This window comes from Amblyomma mixtum, chromosome 6 (genome assembly GCF_055824585.1).
Source record: "Amblyomma mixtum isolate Tamu chromosome 6, ASM5582458v1, whole genome shotgun sequence".
NCBI classification, from domain to species: domain Eukaryota; kingdom Metazoa; phylum Arthropoda; class Arachnida; order Ixodida; family Ixodidae; genus Amblyomma; species Amblyomma mixtum.
The window spans coordinates 114,375,673-114,394,816 of record NC_143017.1 but is presented as its reverse complement, the minus strand read 5'-3'; the positions used below and the strand labels follow the sequence as shown (position 1 = coordinate 114,394,816).

The 19,144-nt window shown below is 51.1% G+C and overlaps 1 protein-coding gene across 5 annotated transcripts in view; it reads right to left on the bottom strand.

Annotated features, from left to right (window-relative positions):
• Nucleotides 1-19,144, bottom strand: part of pnt (ETS transcription factor pointed) — a 196,877-nt gene that overhangs the window by 65,648 nt on the left and 112,085 nt on the right. Inside the window, exon 1 of one of the 5 annotated variants that reach the window (XM_089548837.1) lies at nucleotides 2,615-3,631. The exons of the other annotated variants lie outside the window; for them this stretch is intronic. Within the exon in view, the coding sequence (XP_089404963.1) occupies nucleotides 2,615-2,855 (241 nt within the window). The 5' untranslated portion in view covers nucleotides 2,856-3,631. Of the gene's footprint in view, nucleotides 1-2,614; nucleotides 3,632-19,144 lie in introns of those variants that run through there. 5 annotated transcript variants of the gene reach the window in all.

Sequence of the window (19,144 nt, the reverse complement as noted above, 5' to 3'; positions counted from 1 at the left end):
GTAACCTCTGCACTTCTTTCATGTTCCTCTTCTTACTTTTACGAGCTCACTGGCACCATTACAACCAAGAATGTTAAAACTTATCAAATCCTGAAGCTGGAGGCAAAATAAGCGAAAGTTGAATGCACCCGCGGAATCACATGAGCGGTTTCTCCATCGCCTCCCACCGAGCGAACGAAACAAAGCGCTATCGAGCTACGTGCCTCGTGAGCGCGACGATGCCGGGTGTTTGAAAACAAGTGCGCCGCCCGATGTCCGCACCTGCCTAACAGCGGCGTCAGTGGCTGCATCCAGACAGTGCAACTGTGTCGCGCGTAGATCGGCAAGTAATTCCCCCGCCAAACTGATTCCCTTGCAAAGTGATTCTTCACGAAGGGACTGCAAGAAACGGGGAATAGGTAAAAATAAGTGCTGCTTCGTTAGTCACACCCAATGTAGAAAATACGCCCCGCATCCAGTGTTGACCAAGGGCGACTTTAAGGGAGCGTAAGGTAATGACCGGAAACGCCGTTGACGGGACTTCCCGCGGCCATGTTTTTTTTTTTTTTTTCTGTTCCCTGACGGCGAACAGCATTGCCCTGCATGCATGTAAGCAGCTGATCAACTCCTGAAACGCAGCGAGGGCAATGAGGACAAATTTGTGAAGGTTGAGGGTAACGCCAAGACCTCAGAACTGCGCCTGAATGGATCAACGACTTATAGGCGCCCGCACGAGGTCGCGATACTGACTTATGATTTTCAAGATTGAGAACAACTTACAGACACTCCTGAACGAGTTTTAGTGCGATATACAAACTTAATCTCATTGACCCTTTACTACAATACTGGTTGCAGACAGCGAGATCTTATTATTATTAACCCTTTACTGCAATACTGGTTGCAGAGAGCGAATGTGCGCCGAGTTTGAGCGCTCACTTTGTCGCAGGAAAAAAAAATTACATCGTCCAAAGGCTGGAACACTGCGCCTGCGTTACACGGTTCTCGTGTTCATAAATGTGGTTTGTGAACTTGCATCCCTCTAGAGTGGCGCGCATATCATGTGATGACATTTCGTTCACTAGCGAGACTGCATCGCCGCAGGAGTATGGCATGACGCCCGGCACGGACAGATCGCACGGACACGCCAATATCCTGCCGACGTGGACGCCTATACGCGCTGAGAATACTGCCGATAGCGAGAATAGAGTATAAAGAGCGATGTCGCGTCTACGTCTTCAGCGAGGTCCTTATCTACTAGCAGCTGCCAGCTAGTTTCCTCCCTCACCAAGCGTGCTCGTAGAGGGGGAAAGCTGTACGTTCTCGCGCCCGAGGCGCCCGGTGTACTACGCGCGGCACAAGCTGCAAAAAGAAGAAACCCGAGGTGCCGTGCCGAAGGACCCCCCAAAAAGGTGGCGTTCTCTCTCTGGCCATACGGAAAGCGTGACTCGACACACTAATTATCCACGCGCCAAAGTACAGGCCGGCGGCGAGGCACACTTGCCCCACGTGCGGATAGGAGAACAGCAAAGACCCGCACGTAGTGCAGGGCAGCACAAAGAAGAGCGAAAAAGAGGAGAAAGCAAAAGAAAAGCTGGTCCGCCATTCGTTCCCAAGGCGTGCGCCGAGCTGGAACAATGCCCCTGCGAACGGAAATACGCGTAAAACGAGATTCCATCGCTCGCCGCTTCCCGCCATTGCGTCGACTCCGAGGAAATGCGGATCGGATTAAGGAGCCGGGAGAAGGCGGGAGAGACGCCGTACGCGAGACGGAGGTACGCGCGCTCGCTCTCGCGCGCACTCGTCCATCATCCACGGTTTCGCGTCGATGTCGGCTACAATGACGGCGCCGTCGTCTCCAGAGCAACGGCGCACGCGCGCAGGTTTTCCATTCAAGGTGTCGCGAGCAGCGCCCGCATGCAAATCAGGGCGTGTGCGCCGCCGCTCTCTGCATCCCGCTCAAAGCCACACATAAGACTCGTATCATCCTTTGCGAATTGATTACGCGCAGACGTCGTTGCCCTGCGCCAGACGAGCTGGGCGACGAGCTGTTTGTTTTCTCATTTAAAAAGCAACTGGAGCCTTTTTTTTTTTTGCGAATTGGAAAACGGCGCGACCTCTTTGTTCCAAGTCGGAATGAATAGTCGCACAACTTATTTAGCATTTCATCAGTATTTTCGGTACACAGAAGATACTTCCGCTGGAGTCCATAATGCGGAAAGAGAAAAAACATATAGGAGCCCAACTTCGAGACACGCTGTCTGGAAATGAAGAGGACAGGAGACAGCGGTACACATAAGGCTCTTCTTCGGAGACGTTTTTTTTTTTCTTCACTACCTTTTCTATTATGCACCCAACAACAACGCATCCCCTATTCTTCGATGGTGTAGTTGCAGTCGCCGTAACCGGAGATGCGCACGGCACCTTATTCGACTGACGTCAATTTCACATCCTGAAAGCAAGACACTAATTCGAGAAGCAAGAAAGTGATCTTCACGTAGCAGTCTGTTTATCACCAGACACGCTATCTATCTAACAAATATCGTAATATGTGCCTGGGTATGATGGGAACAAACCATATAGTCAGAAAGCGCAGGGTTGCAGGTTTTCTTCAGCTCAAGAAATCTGCTCCGCTCACCTTTGGTGGTCTTGTGAAGCGCGCTCTTCGGTGCCGGCGGAGGTCGCATCTTGAAGTCCGTTCTGGAGATTTCACTGTGGCTGTGGTGATGGTGGTGGTGACTGACGGGAGAGTTGTTGTTCGGCTCCCGCGTCAATCGCGGAGGCGTCGAATCGGGCGACGGTGGTCCTCCGGGAGGAAGCATGTGGGTCCGAACTTTGACCAGTGGTCGTGGCGTGTCTTCGCTAAGCACCATCGTCATCGAAACGCAGATCGCGTGTTTTAACGTATTTTGATTCTTCGCGTTGCGCAACAAGTTCAGTCCTTTTTTCCTGACACCTGGCTTCCTCACAGCCGCGGAAATGCCGAATCGCACCCACAAGTACGCGTAGGAGTAGAATGGTCTCTGGGAGAATTGCACATTGAATCACGGACGTTTTCACGGCCTGGCAAGCGGTGACAACGAAGCGACTGCTCGCCTGGTGCTCGCGTCTCAAGGGCGAAAAAACCGGCGCCGTCAAATCAGGTCGTTCGCTCAGTGTGGGCACGGCAGCCGTAATCCATCACAGGTATCCATCGCCAACACACTGTTTCATCGGTCGTGGGCCGGAGTGGCGGAGAAGGCGCAGCAGCTCGTGGTGGGGGCTCGAAGACGGCGCAGCGTCGACTGAAGCACCGGCGGCGATCGAGACAGGTGATTAGTCTCCTCCATTCACGGGACAACCGCGGCTGACGACATCGGGCCGGCGGCGAAGAAGGGGAAAAGCCGGCGGTGGTCAATCGTGCGCGGGCTTCGACGGTCAAGGACAGCACCGGTGGCGGCGACGGACGGCCGCCGTCACGTACGGGTTTAATCCTACGGGCGTCCGGGCCGGGGAAGAAACGAGAGGCGACGCGCCTACCTTCCGGAAACAAGCAAAGCGGGCCACGACCGCCGGGCAGGAAGGACGCGAGCACCACCACCGACCACCACTCCAACCAACGGCGGGCCAGGCGTCGACCATGTGCTGCTTCTGGCGCGCTCTCTTCGTCTCGCGCGCTGCCTGCTACTTCGCCGGCTGCTACAGCCGCACCACTCACGCCGCCTCCTCCTCGCCCTCGAAATGTCAATGGAGAGGAGTTGTAGTTGTAGTAGGGTAGTAAAGTGTGTAAGGAGAGGAGGAAACGGCTCCGCTAGACGAGAGGGGAAGGGAGAGGCAAGCGGCGGCGCGGTCTTCAGGAGGGGGATGCAGAAACAGTGAAGAAGACGGACGACACCTGAACCACGGCTGGCGACGGCCACATCGAGGGAGAGAGATGAGAGTAGGGCGGAGAGTGTCGGAGAGACTGACACGGTCGTCACATCCGGTGAGGGGGAGGAGGCTTGCCTCCCCGTCTCCTTACTCTCCCGTGACACCCCTCCACGACCCCTCTGCTAGCACCGAACCGCTCGGCTCCCCACCGAAGGGATGAAGCACTGAACCCCCCCCCCCCCCCCCCCCTCCATCTACGTACACCCCTGACCTCCTCTCCTGCCTCCATCATCATCATGATCGCCACAATACGGAGCCGCGTTTTGAAGATTGGGGCAAGCCTGCCGCCTCTGAGGCTGCTCGCGGTCCCTGTTATATGTGTATTTCTTTTCCACAGGGGAGCCCCGCTCGCACGCTGCCCTGAACGCTGCTTCTCGCCGGCCTCCCTCTCACGGAATCGCGGCGCAGTGCTAAGTCAGGTGGTGGCGGTGGAACCGAGGCCCTGCAGCGGTTTGTGTGACTGCTCCCTCTTTAGGCTGTTCTCTTTTTATTTCCTCGTGGGCACGAGCCGCGGAGCGAATTCGTGTGCGTGAGTCCGGTGCCAGAGGACTGCCCGAAGGAAAGGAATAATACAAAAAACAAGACGGAAAGAAAGTAAACCACATGATGGACTCCTTTTCCGGCCGCACCAACCCCCCCCCCTCCTGTTTTCTCTGAAGTATGAATAAAAAACGACCCCGTGAGTGTTGTCCTTCTGGGTTTGTTTGTTTCTGCAAGCGCGCGTTTCTCTCAATGGAGTCGCGCGAGTTGGCTGGGCTAGGCGAGAATGGAATAGGAGAGCGCAAAGAATGGAGCTCACAGTGAGAAGACGAGCCGCGATTCCTTGCAAACACTGATGAGAAAAGGAAAGGAGCACAGAAACGAAGTGCGGCGCGGGGGCTGTGTGCGATAAAAAAAAAAAAGGAAAACTAAGAAGCCGAGAGCGAAGAGACGCCGGAGGACCAGGCAGCTTTGAAGCGGTTTCTTTATTGAGCGGGCCTCAGCGTAGGTCCGTTCGTTTCTGAGGTGCCCACGCACACGTAATCGGGGAAGAAAGCTGGCTTGGCGTAGACAGGTTTGTTTTCAGTAGCGCGCGTGCTTAGTCTGACTGGCGTCTCCCATTTTCGAGGTTGAGGCTGCTGTTGGCTACACGTGGGATTAGTATCTCGTTAATCTGCCAGGACTTGCTCGGTTCTGTCCCGACACACACAAGCACTCAATTTCGCACGCCTGTTAAAAGCAGAACGCGCGCCTCGGTGAACAGACTAAGTAACGCGCTAAATGATTAAGAGTAGGTTAGATTGCGGTAAAGCAAAAAAGAACTGCCTTCGTGGTTAAGCAAATGCTTCCTAAGGTGGCCGCTGAAAAGTTAGCAGAAGCAGATGTCATGAAGGACGAATTTTTTTTTCAAAATGCAGGGTAAAATCAATGCTGAGGCTGCAGGTGACTGAAATATTTAACTTGAACGACTCTTTATTGTTGTGTGGAGCTCTAAGGATATTAATTTGGTTGCGTCTGGCAAAGTTACCTATTCTTGATGAACGCATTCTGCATCACCTTCCCCCTACCCCCGCCCTCCTTTTAGAAAACAGAACAATTGCAACGTTGTTCGATGGTCACATTACTTTTAATAAACTCGATAGCTTCTAAGTGCGGCAGAACGACGTCGTGGGAAAAAGACGGCGCGTACGGACACTTCTGAGCGTGGCTCGACGGTTGGACGCAGCCGGGGGAGAGATCAGCTGCGCCAGCCCAAACACAGGCGCACCTGTACTGCCGTCGCTGAGGCAGGGAGCAACGGTGCGAGACAAGCCATTCCGCCGTTGGCACGGCCACCGAGAGCCGGTGTACAGCGTGTGTACAGTGTGTATAGTAGCCCCCCTCCCAACCACGGCGGTGCCATTACCGGTCACCCCCAACAGCACGGCGGCGGTCGTAAAGACAGGCGCCGAAAAGGTGCGGGTGGCGTCGTCCATGGAGAACCGCCATCATCGCCAACACAAGAGAGGAGACGATCAAGAAATGGGAGGGAGGGTGGGGAGAGAGAACGGTGGCAACATTGCGGCTCTTTTTCCCCTCTTCCTCGGCGCTGCGGCGACGCTTCTTCAGCTTCAATCGCCGCTGCCGCCATGGAGCACGTAACGAGCAGTATGCGCAAGCATGACAACAACAGGGAAGAGGGGGGAGGCGGAGGGGGCATCGCTGCTTTTTTCGCCCCACCATGCACGCACGCGCTGGCCGACGGGCGAGGCGTGTATTCCTGGCCGAAGCCAGGCGACGAATGGTGGCAACAAAAGAGCGCGCACAGAGGGAGAGGAGAAGAAACAACGAAAGCGGCTCGCCGATTGTCTCCGAGCGTGCGCCGTTAAGGACGCACTCCCCTGACTCAGCCTTCGCGGCGAAGGTGTTTCCACAGAAAAGAACCGCGGCAGGGGCGGCCGATTGCTGTGACCTTCTGGGCGAAGAATAGCGAGCTCGTGTTTGTGCTGTGCGTGTGCGCCTCACGGTGGAGGAGAAGCACGGGTCTGCGCCGCGGCAAGGGCTGGAGGAGGAATCCTTTATTGCGGCTAATCAGGCACCCGTGCGGGCGGGTGGACAGTATGCGTTTGCCTTGTCTGCGCCGCGAATCCCCGTCTAGCGGCGACGCTGACGCAAGGTTGGCCGCCGTCGCGGCTGCTCTTCGCGGCCGAAACGTCGGAATGCGAACAGCCGCTGCCCGGTTCGCCCATGCCTTGTCCTCCGGTGGTACACCCGGCCAAATCTTTAGCTGGCGTGCGTGACGGCAGGTTTTTCTACGCTCACGTGCTTTGCTACGAAGGTAACTTGTGGAAAGCTCAGTATTACGCACGGGCTTAGTGAGCCTGTGCTTAGATTTGATATTTTCGCAAGTTTGCCACGTCACAAGTTGCAGCAGCACGGAAAACGCGACCGCCGCGCACGCCAGCTAAAGATTTGGCCGGCTGTACCTGCAGTTTGGCTTCGCATTTCCATTGACAGCTTCACTTCTACAGATGAGGTCCGACAGGGTCCAGGAAGGCACCACTTACGGCGAGTCTTAGCGTCACGGTGCCTCGACGTCGCTTCACAGCTAATCAGAACGCTGCGTTCGTCCCGCGCCAACTCGGCAGGTTTCGATTGTGATATACGCAAACAAGTCCCGGCCAAACACCCGCATCATAGCGCGCAATGCGTTCCAGCTTCAAACAACATCTTCCAAGGGAGGTATTATGTCGCATGGCCACGAAAACAGAAGACCCACCCGGCGCATAAGAAGATTGCAGCACAGGCGTCATTATAATGCGCCCATTGTGTATACGTAACATCTTTACAGCGAGGCGCACGTTTCGCATACGAAGCCGAGCAGGGCAGCAGAAGACAGACAGCGAAGAATCCGCCGTTACGTATACGCGCCGAGGACGGAGCGCGCAGAATCCACCCAGGCGCAAAGATAAGGGAAAGATTACCTCAGCGGGGTTACATATATTACGGCCACACTCCTACAAGACAGTCTCAATGTCAACCTCAACGAGCAGTAAGTAACCTTTAAGCGCTTCTTCTTCTGCTGTGCGTTGCAGACTGGCAGCAGCCATCTTGTAGAAATTTCCATGAATTACGCATATAATTGTCTCACAAACAATTTTTGACTCGCACCTCGGCAAGACCCGCCTGCAGCCTCAAGGATGTCCGGACGCACTCGAGCTGCTCGCAGTCCGTGTGTGACGTAAGTGAGCCGATTACAAGATCGGTTTTTGCGACGCGCCCGTCCGGGGAGTAATTTAGCGCCGTAAGCCACCGGCGCGACTAATTGCCCCGGTATCGCGCCGGTGGAGTCGCGAGCGACGAGCGCGAAAAAAAAGAGTGGCGTTTAAAACGCACTCCATTAATGTCTCCAGACTGTGCTGGGTGCACTTATGCACAAGGCTACAACCGCGTAGGTTTGTTTCTTCATTTGATCTGTTTTCTTCCTATATACTTATATTTTTCTTAAACTTATTAAACGAGCGTTTACGAAGAAAGGCTCAGTGAGCAGCCGAGTTAACAAAGCTTCCGCAAGCTTGTTAACGCGCTACGTTAGAAACGGCTTACCTCTGGTTTAAGTGGCGCGGCGTGATCACACGTGATCACGGCAATGCTTACCGCGTTCTGAACAGCCATTTTTGCAGGTAGACTTTTACTCTTCGATATGTACAAGTTCCATAAAATTTTTATATACTCTAATGGCTTCCCGTAGACGACGGCGCACTTAATATTAGCTGGTAATTTCTTTGGAAATGGGTCTTCTTTATTGTTGTTGCTTAAGAAAGAGAAAATATATATAAAGCCGCAATGCTGTTTGTTAAAGTGAAGTTAAACAAACTTGTCCCATGTTATGCCGCCACATCCACTGAATATACAAAATATTCCACATATATATCCACCTTCATCAAAGTGCAGCTTACCCGAAAGAAACAAAATTGAACGCGCGCTAAGCCTGCGAAAACTTCGGTGGCTCACTGACGCACGTATCACCGCCGTTTATTTATGCCTTCCCAAACAAAACAACCAGAGAGAGGAACAAAGGAAGGCTGCAAGCGCACTCTGGCGGTTGTTGTTGTCGGTTATGCAGGCGCCAACTGTGCTAACACGATTTCTGGCAGGCAGACGTTGTTTCGCTAGTATGCGCGCTCCGTCCCGTACGCACTCTTCTCACCTGCTGCAATTCGCATCTCACGCGAGTAGAGTTTCGCAGATTGCTGGGTCACGATGCGCTTCTCTCCTCCCCTGTATCACACACCGCGCTGCAAAGGCGCCGGTGTTGCCTCTGATGCCTCACTAACCTTCACCGTTGAAGGTTTATACGTTTCTAACGATTAAGAGCGCCCACCGCCGGCTGCTGTATTTTGAAGGTGAGGCTGGGAGGATCGCGGAGTTATTTTGTGCCGCTAGACCGTGAAAGCAAGACGCTCAAAAGAAAAAGACAAGAAAAAGGAAATAAATGAACAATCAGCGGAAAGTGCACGAGCGATCGGGCTGCAGGTCATGCCGGGGTGTTAGAAGATCGTCAGTTCGTGACCTGCCATGGTCTCCTCATCAACTCGTCTCTTCTGTACAGCAAGGCAAAGGCTGACGAATTAGTGAATTAGCGAGCCTACAAATGCCTAGCACAATTTCTCACGATTTGTTGTGATGGTTTGTTTTTGGTGATTCCTGAAGAACTGTTTTGAATACCGCATAATCTTCGAAATGGGGGGACAGAAATACACATGGGCCAACAGCAGACACCAATGATGGTCTTGCCGATAACATGCAGCGTGTTCCTACCAGTGTTGTCGGTAACGCGTTACTTCTTTCGGTAACTTAGTAACGTACTCGTTACCATTTTGGAACTGTAAAGGGAAACGTACTTACGTTAACATTTTTCGGTAACGTGAGGTGTCACGTTACTAGTTACTTTTTATTTAAATATTCTCCCTCCGCCTCTCTTTCAGAGAAAAAAACGCCGAAAATTACGTTGCAAATAAACAAAATCTACAGTTGCTCTCGACGACCCTTGTTGCGGCTCGCATGCATGCCAGAAAACACCTGCCCTTGACGACGCACTAAACTAAAAAAAAAACACGAACACTCATTCACACACTTGTCACCCCCAAACCACTCACACACACAACCATTGGACCATTTGCAGAAATCTGTAAGTCAGTTTCTCCGTAACCTTGTTTACCAGCCAGAAGGTATCGTTCCCAGGCGACACTCTGCATTCCTTGTGGTCTTCTGAGTAAAATCAGGAATGTCGCCAGTTTACTTCAAGATGGCCCCAAGAGCAGTCGAAAGTGTACAATGGTACAGCACACAAAAGGGGATTGCAGCCAACCAGCTGTAGCACCGCAGTAGAGGAAAAAAGGAAATGGGTTTCTGTTCCTGTGCGAGCTGCAGTGATACTAAAGGTCTGTTCGATTCAGAACTGGTTCTCTGCACCAATTGGTTCCGGTGGTGCCGGCGCGGTGCAATTCCAGTTTTTTGGTACAGGTTCAGCGTGTCAGCAGCGCCATAAATCACTGGTGCAGAGATTTTCAATCGAGCGCGTGCACGCACAAGCCTTGTCGTCTGCTATCCGGTTCTCGGTCCGTCGTGGTGTATTGTGTTGCGGTGCGTCGCGTCTGTTTTTCGTGCCTCGTGGAGTCATGGACGACGACATCGCCGAATCCATTTCTATGGAATTTTCGGAATCGTCCGACAGCGAAAATGAGGAAGCCGACGCGGTGCTTTCTTTTACAGCAACACAGTTAGTTCGGATGAACCGCTACAGAATCCCTTACTACTACGAAAGCGTAGTAGCTAGGTGTTTCAGCTTGGAATTCAAGAGGCGTCGCAGAATGACGCCGGATCCGTCGATCACTGGGAAAACTTCCTTTAGTTGTCCATTGATGTTAACAAACATTTCGTCGGCTGCACGCGTCGTCTGCTTACGCCGTCAAACACGTGCACCACTATCCTGCACCTCCGTCTCTGAGGGTGCCACGGTTCTTTGCACCGAAGCGGCACCACGACTGCACCAAAATCAATCGCGGACGGTGGTGCAGGGGGCGCTGTGAATCGAGCGCTTTGGTGAAGCGCACCGTGAACCGGTTCCGGCGGTGCAGAAAACCACGGCTGAATCGAATGCAGCTTAATCTTTCTAAAAACTTTCTGCTCAACAACACTCACTCCAACTTTCTCCCGGCAGTACAAGGAACAACGCACTCCCCACAGGACTGTGACCAAGGACGGCCTCCCTCCTTTTTCTGCCTAGACTCTGTTGCAAGCAGAGTGCGACCATCGGGAGTTTCCATTCGCTTGAAGAGTATGAGCGTGTCGTTAGGGTCTGAGACCTATCGGTTGGAAAACAAGCCTGTCACGCCGCAGCTAGCGTGCGTCGTGGTAAAGTGTGAGGAGTGTCGCCGAAAGGGAGCAGGGGAATGCGCAGACAAAAGGAGAGGGACTTAAAACGGCGTATCGTGCGAGGGTCGCGGTTCTCGACCCCAGCGAGTGGGGAATGGTTTCTTCTAGGAAATCGGTCCGAAACACGAGACGACGACAGAACGGCTGGGGTGGACTGGCGCTGTTCTTGTTTTCGTTCTTGCTAGCTGACCAGAGCGGCTAAAGGCTGGTTCACATGCAAGCGATTGAGCGGCGCGACGCAGCGAAAATTTCCAACTTGTTGGAACCTCGCCGCTCGTCGCGGCGGCAGGATTCGCTAGCATATTCGCTTGCATGTGAAACAGGCTTTACAGTGGAGCGTGTGTTTTAAATTGTGTTTGTTTCTTCTTGTTGTAATAGCTTTTAGTTAGCCATGGCTGCTTACAGCGAGGCGTGTGTTTTATATTGTTTACTTGTCTTTTGCCTTGTGACCGCTTACTTCTAAACGACGGCGGGAAAGTAATCTATTGGCTAAAAAGTAAGTTTTGGCGGGAGGATTGCCTATTGGCTGAGGATGGAGTTTTGGCGCGAATGTGACGAGATGGGTGCGCGCGAAGGAGAGCGCCGAGGTTGGGTGTGTGGCAGCCGGACAGATCGGTCGTGTGTGGCCGGTGGTGGTCCCGGGGCCGAGAGCGTAGAGTTGGAGACGCGAGTTGGTTGAGCGGCGGCCGTACGGGTTGGCCGTGTGGTGGCCAGCGGTGGTCCGGAGTCGTGGAAGTTTGAGTTTGTACTTTTAGTTGAAGCGGAGAGGCCGCTATCTTTTCGGCATATGTAAATCGGTTGTGTATATATTTGTATTAAATAATTTCTTGATGGAAGCCTTCCAAGCGCCTCACCATCAGAAGACCTGCACACCTGTCTGATCTCACCCGTAGCGAAGTACGTCCCCAGGGTCACTCACGAGACCCGCCCTCTACGACTCCGCATCAACATCAAGGAGAACAACATCAACAACGACAGAGCAGAGAGGGAAAAATTCGTGACTAAGCCTTTCAGAGAAGACGAGCTATGGGTTACAGTTACAGCGAAGACGCACTGATTAAAATTCATGGCCATGGAGTAACGGCAAAGTAACGTGCGATATTTTTTTTCGGTAACGGTAACGCGTTACCTTTTTTTGTAGGTAACGTAGGGCGGTAACGCCTTCTTTTTTTCTTAGCGTAACGAGTAACGTATTTAGTTACTTTTTTTCGGTAACGCCTACAACACTGGTTCCTACCAGATTGCAAGCGGCGCTGTCTGCGAAAAAAAAAAGAGAGACAGCCTAGAAATGACCGTGCAAGACTAGTTTATTTTTATTTTTTCTGTATCGAGAAATTCGCTATAGCACACCTATATCACATACAGATCTGCGGTTTTATGAAACTTCACGGTAGTCCGAAATTATTTCTGGGGCCTCAGAACTCTTTGTCCCATATATTACCGCTCACGGGCATTAGTAGGCCACGCGGATCAGCTTTAATATATATATATATATATATATGTATACGACGTTTCGATCGAAACGTCGAGTGGAATAAATATGTTTCCTTTAACGAAGCGTATACTTCGCTAAATACACCTGTAAGCAGTCAAGTATTTCATGCTCTCGCAACCGATATATATATATATATATAAAGACGTCAGGTCTCAATGGAGGGATTTATACACGCCAGATCATAAGTATAACAATCAGATTCGAAGCCTTTACAGAACGTCCGCTAAAGCCATTGTGTACCATCGCTGCATACACGGAAAATAATTACATAAACAGAATGGAAGTTTGTTCCCTCTAATACGACTTGGTTCGTGCCGAGAAATATTGACAAGAAAAAAAAATTGCCCAGGCTTAGCTTGGTTAAGCCAAGAATGCGTTGCATATTGCGTGGTCCTTTTGCGCGAGGTATTGCTTGGCGGCACTCGATTTTCTCAGCAGCTTTTCCTCCCTGACGTATGGATGGATGGATAGGAGCGCCCCCTTTGAAACGGGGCGGTGGGAACCGCCACCATGCTCAGGCGTCCTTTTTCTGTTTTTTTTTTATTTTTCCTTTCTTTCCTTTTTTTTCTTTTCTTTACGTGGTTTGGTGACGTTACGTCACCAAACCACGTGACGTCACGTCACGTGGTTTGGTGGCTGCCCGGCCGCGCCCAAGGGCTGAACTGAGTGATTGCAAATTTGCAATATGCTACGCATAAAAGGATAAAGGAAATCGGATGGACGGGGAGACTGGGGCAAGCAGCACGCAATTGTGATGTTAGCAGGCGCACATGCTCACATACGTAGAAAACAGCCGACTAGGAATAGAATTCGCAGAAGAGCTATCACACGACCAAACACTGCATGCAGTGAGCGTTCTAAAGACTCGTTTGGGAGGTGCGGCTAAGAAAGAAGAAAGGGAGAGGGAAGGGGGAGAAGCTGGAAGGGTACTACGTGCGTGCATTTTGAGACGCCAAACAAGCCCAAATTGCGAGAAGCCAACGAACCTTGCAGGAGAGATTGAATCACTGGCGTGTTATCGCTGCGAGAGATCCGTCCGCCCACGCTTGTCGACACTCGTGCTGGGCAACGTACTACGGCGGTCCCGCGATACGAGCGCGGCGATAGGCCAACGGAAACGGGCCACGGGCGTCAGCGTAAGCATGGCCCTTTGTGAGTCGAGAGGCAATGCAATGCACTGCTGGATGAAGACTGAGTTTTGTGGGACTAGGACGTTGTTTTAAAAGGACAGTTCACAGATGTCCAAACGGCCGTGTCTACCTCCCCTCCTCCAACATCGTAAGAACTTCCCATGGGGGCTGGATAATCTACGGCGAATGTCTACCCAGTACGTGACACTGTGCAGATTTTAGATTATACTAACGCAAAAAAAAACATTACGTACACTTGAGGAGTCAGCAGCTGCCCTCGCACACAGACAAAAGTGCTGCGACTTAGAGCTAGCACAGTTCGAAAATCTAACTAGACCCCGAGAGAGAGTAGTAGCGTTAGCTGGCACCGTTTCATCGTAATTAAGCAGCCCATTATTCGTAAGTGTAGGCCTTCAATAAGGGAATGGGTCTTCCGTTGACATCTAGGGCAATAGAAGAAAGTACTACGCAAAACAGCGGCAGCAGCAATAAAAGGAAGCTGCTCTGTTGATTAACAATAATAAAGCAAACATCTAAACGACACCACGCTTCGCCCTTGCCGCTCGCCCGGAGCAAGTGTCAAGCCTGTCACGGATCGCTTGTTGCCTCAACGGTCGCCGCTACAGGGCAGAGCCGCGTTTAACGACCTCTTGAAAGCCGTTGACCACCTCTGCTCAGAAGCATCGCAGTCTCCCGCTTCCACAATGTTCTGCGGTGCTAAGAAGCCACGGGCCGCTAGAATGCATTTCAACCTTTGGAGCATACTCCATATTGTCGGTGCGCAAATATCTCGAACGCATTTGTTTCAGAGAGACGCAGTCAGTGTCCAAGCACCATGCGAGGGTTAAAACACACAAGAATAACCGTTTCCTATAACTTCACGTAAGTTGTCATGCTTCGCGTTCTTTCAGAAGACAACAACACGAAAACAGTGACGTGCCAAGTACTCCCAAATCGGTTAAAAAATTATGAGTCGGGAAGGCGTCGAGTCAACATAAAGGATGTGCAAAAACCCCTTCAGTTGCAATGGCCTTGAACCGGTTCTGTACCCGTTAGAAGGAAACTCCCCAAGTCGGTCAGTAGGACAGAACGGGAAGCGGGTCGGGCTGACTCGGGAATAGAAGATCTAAAGGATGAAGGAAAAAAACGAGGGGAGGGCAGTGGATTCAATGCAGTGAGCTGAAGAAAACAAGTGGGCCCGGTAACACGCGACCAAACAAACAACAAGGACAAGGGTGCCGAAAAGAATAAAGAATGCTTAAAAAAGAGCACCGCCAATGTGGGGCGCAGGGATCGTTGAAAGCGGTGCGCAAAGGACGCGATTGGGTGGCTCACGTTCATACTTGCTTTTCATACTCTTTCTTTTCATCTAACCCTCACTCGTTCCCGATGAGTCTACAAGGTTAGTTAGAGGCGAGAGCATTACGAGGAAGCCCTTTTTTTACTTCGAGGTTCGAAGCACAGTTTCCGGCAAGAATGATGCCGCACTTCAGGACAGGATGCAAACACAACCTGCCTCCACCTGTCTGCCTTCCTTCCTTCTTTCCCTGCGCTGTGACGTAACAAAAAACGCTCAAAGGCCTTCTTTCCCTATGCATTGGGTGGCGCGGATCACCCCTACTTTCCCCGCTTCCCCTTCTGCCTTTATTTCCGTTGTACATAGAGCTGGCTCCCTACCCCCTCACCGGAAAAGACGGACAATGCGGCGGCATTTGTTGTAATGTGGAGACAGCAGTGAAAGGCCAAAAGAGGGGAACAGGGAGGGGCGCCTTATGCGGACTACGTCACAAAGGCGCAGCTTAATCGTGTCACTAGACTTCATTCATCTTCGTTTCCGAGCCGTTCCGGCATATATACATGCCCAGTTTAATTTCATGGCTGTTTTCTGAGCCCTATATGCAGTATAGCTTCTACTATTGCGAGCTGCTTCTTTCCCTCCAAAGCTGCACTTAATTGTTACGTCGCCTAAGTATCTCCTTTATTCAAACCATCTGACAACAGTCGGCTCCACATGATGCACCATTCAGCGGCGCGAAAAACGAGGACACCAAAGAAGCAACGCATTAATCGGCTGCAATGTGCGCGTACTACAAAACATACTAAGAGCGCAGACTTTAAATACCGGACTTGATGCTACTCGTCCTGACAGCCATTGCGCTTTGACAGTGTATGTTTATATTACCACCGGCGGCGAAGACTGCCTTGTCGACGATATGCGCTTCTGCGCGCTTGTGGTGAGGTTTTGAACAGGCGCCTCAGGTTCTTTTTAGAAGCTATATATTTAATATATATATACAGGGCATTACTCACGCAATCAGGCCTTAATTTAATAACTTATAGCAAACCGCGGCAGATAACTGCACTGAAGCTGTTGCCACAGCGAAAGCAACCAGACTTCGAGTAAAGATTCTTTTTCCAGTGTTTTCACCCTCCGCGCCTGCCCGTTCCGGGCGCTAACAAGGGCGTGGATGTGCTGTATCAAATGACAAAAAAAAAAAATAAAGGAACAGAATCCACCCCGATCCCGTTCAATAGTAGTGTCGTGGTTATCATGGGGCTCTGTATCCTGTTCCCTGTAACTTTTTTTTTTTTTTACGGAGGGCAAGTATTCGTGGTTTCTTTTAGATTGCACAGAGAGAAGCAAGCCACGTTACGAATCTCCGCTTTCTCGTTCCATTCTTGGAGCGACAGCGCGCGCATGCAACAATGCCCCTATTACAAACACGGTAGCTCTTGGAAGTCCGGCAACGAAAATTAAGTCTGCGGCCGGCTGCGTACTCCCGCAAGCGTGAACGCGGACAGCGAAAACGTGGCGCCATAAAGCATAAAGAATAAGCGTGAGTCGATTGCCCGAAGCAGCGAGGGAGTAGCGGACAGCTCATTGTTGTGCGCGGGGGTCGGCCTCTCAACGTGTGCTATGGCGCAGCGCCGATTCATACGCCTTCGCTGACTGTTTGCCTGGGGCGCTTTCATATTCGCGTTTTTTTTTTTTTTTTTGCTATGGATGGAAGCGAAATGTAAAACGCCCGTGCCCTGATATTTCGATACACGCTAAGGAACGAAGGCATTTTAGAACGGTATCAATTTTCAACATTTTTTGTACCGGCCTGAAGCAGCGTCAAAGTTAAAAAAAAAAGAAAAAAGAAAAATATCTAGACAAACCACTTGCATTTAGGCAGGAGAGCCTGGCATGTACTTATGAGACTGATCAGAGAAAATTACTGCCAGGACCCACATGCGTAAACTCAGCGCTAAAGTAATCGCACTAGCGAAATTCCCTAAATCTTTGCTTTACTAATTTGGTTTGACAGTTTTAACAGAGCCTCGCCTCGCGATTGGGTCTACTGTTGTCGCATCCCACTGAGGCATAGTATGTTGCCGAAATTTCTAAGCGGTATGCCGCGGTCTTAATCTTTTCAAGCCAAACCTGTCATAATCCTTTATAGGTTGAACAAAGTGAACGATAATCTCAGCCTGAGTAGTATGTGGAGCCCTGCCAATCCTAAATAATTAGTCGATACAGAGTTGTCAAAGCGAGGTGTGTAAACAGGAAATGCTCCAACCACAGGCATTGCGTTACTTTTATCAGTCTTTTTATTTTTATTATTTTTTTTTTCGAATAAGAAAAGGTCAGACTTTGAGCGGTGTTCCCGCAGAACTCCCCAAGAAAGAAAATTTTGAGAGAAAGCACATTGTTCTCTCTCTTTCTCTCTCACCGCGTACAAACAGCATTCTGTTCAGCAATTTAGAAGCCTACTCAGCGAAAACGGGTCACTTCACAGAGACGGCGGAGTAAAGACGAACGAAAGTATACAGCATGCATTTATTACTCTGTGTCTACCATAACAAGCCATGCGTGAAGGCAGCTGCACTGGAGCCCAAAATTAATACTATGTTCTCGCTCTTGAGAGCGAGGGTCAGAATTCCGCTTGCACCACAGCACGTCTCGCAGGAAACTAGCCAAGCGTCCTACGCTAATGACCCCTGACCTGGCTCTGCTCTGTAGCTTAACTTCATCTCTACGGCCTTCCTCAGGGTGGAAGTATATACTTGCTTGTAAGACTGTCGTCAAAAGTGGCATATCTAACTAAAAATAAAAAGGAAAATAGCCATGCAGCACGACTGCTCTTTGTAGACGAGGAAGCGGGAATTACGAGAAACGCTTGACTCTTCGCGCAAACGTACATATCCCAGCATACTATATCATGATATGCTGGGAGTAGATAAGGATGTGTACATTAATTTAGTTTCTAAGCTCCCAACACGATCTAATCATTCGGAAAAATTAAAAGAATTTTCTTGCAGGACTAGCGTGTTTAAAAACTCGTTTTTTCCACGGACAGTAAGTGAGTGGAATGCGCTCACCTCGAGTACAGTGGAATGCCCGACGGTCCAGTCATTCTGCGGCATGCTTAACAGTATTAAAGCAAAACAGAATTACCATCGTGTCGTTATGCGCAATGCCTTGAGTGCTTCATATGCATGATTGTTTTCATTGTTCGTAGGTGTACTGTGCGATGTCAGTGCACGTTAAAGAACCCCAGGTGGTCGAAATTTCCGGAGCCCTCCACTACGGCGTCTCTCATAGCCTTAGTCGCTTTGGGACGTTAAACCCCATAAACCAAACCAAACCATTGTTCGTACATTTCGTTTCTTGCTCATGTGATTGAGCATGCGTGGTTGTGTCGTACTGCTGTGTACGCGCCTTGTTGTTTTTGTCGCGCTTTACTTTTCGTTACTATTATTACTGCTGGATTTCGTCTCTTCTTCTCACTTAAATTCTTGTGATGTTGTTTTTGTTATGGTCGTTTCCTTAATGTATTATTGATATGCCCACTCCTGCCTAAGGCCTCAAACTGAGGCCGGCAGTATCTTGTAAATAAATAAATAAATAAATAATCCCTGCATGAAGGTAACGAAAAATGGCCGGCAAAGAGAAACTTGAGATTTCTTGCTGTGCAGCGAATTCAAGGATGCACGATGCTCAGAGTAGTAGGTGCTTGACAACTCCTCCCTTAGGCAGACGACAGCACATACACATCCTCTTCTACGCATTCCTAATCCCTTCTCATGTGTACAACGTCGTTAGGGTACTTAATAAAGGACCAAGTCAAGCTTCTCCGGCTGAGCTGTGTCCAGGTACCTTTATACCGCTATCTGCACTGCGTGGCAGTCGTCAGCTTCAACATTCTACAGCTCATTAACTAAAGGAATAAAACGCAAAGTGCGGCGCGGCAGAATGCAGCAGGTGAAAGCCTTCTGCGCCGCACCGTTCCGGGTGGCGGCGTTGGCACAGAGGCCAGCCGGCCGGCATCTCTGCCGTTGACTCCGCGCCCCATCGAGACCACGGCCAGTGGCACGGTCTCGGGGCACCGCCTTAGAGCCCGCAGCGGCAGTGGGGCGCGAAAACCAGCAGTCTTCCAACTCGTCTCCCCCCCTCCGAAACACCCCTGCCAGCAGCTTTCCCGCTCCATCTCGTACACTCGGGGCTGTTTCCGAGCGCCGTGGGAAAGTCGGACAGCTGGTCGAGGACCTTCCGCCGCGCGCGGTTTTCTGCCGGAGACCCCAAGAAGGCTGCGCCACTCCGTCCGCGAAAACGAGGCAAAAACGGAGAAAAATTAGGCGGCGGCCAGGGGTTGTTCCCCCCTGCGGGAGCAGCCTGCCTCTTTCTCCCGCCTCGCACAGACCTTCCTTGCACCACATGCCCTCGTCTACGACGCACCCCCGCGCGTACGGT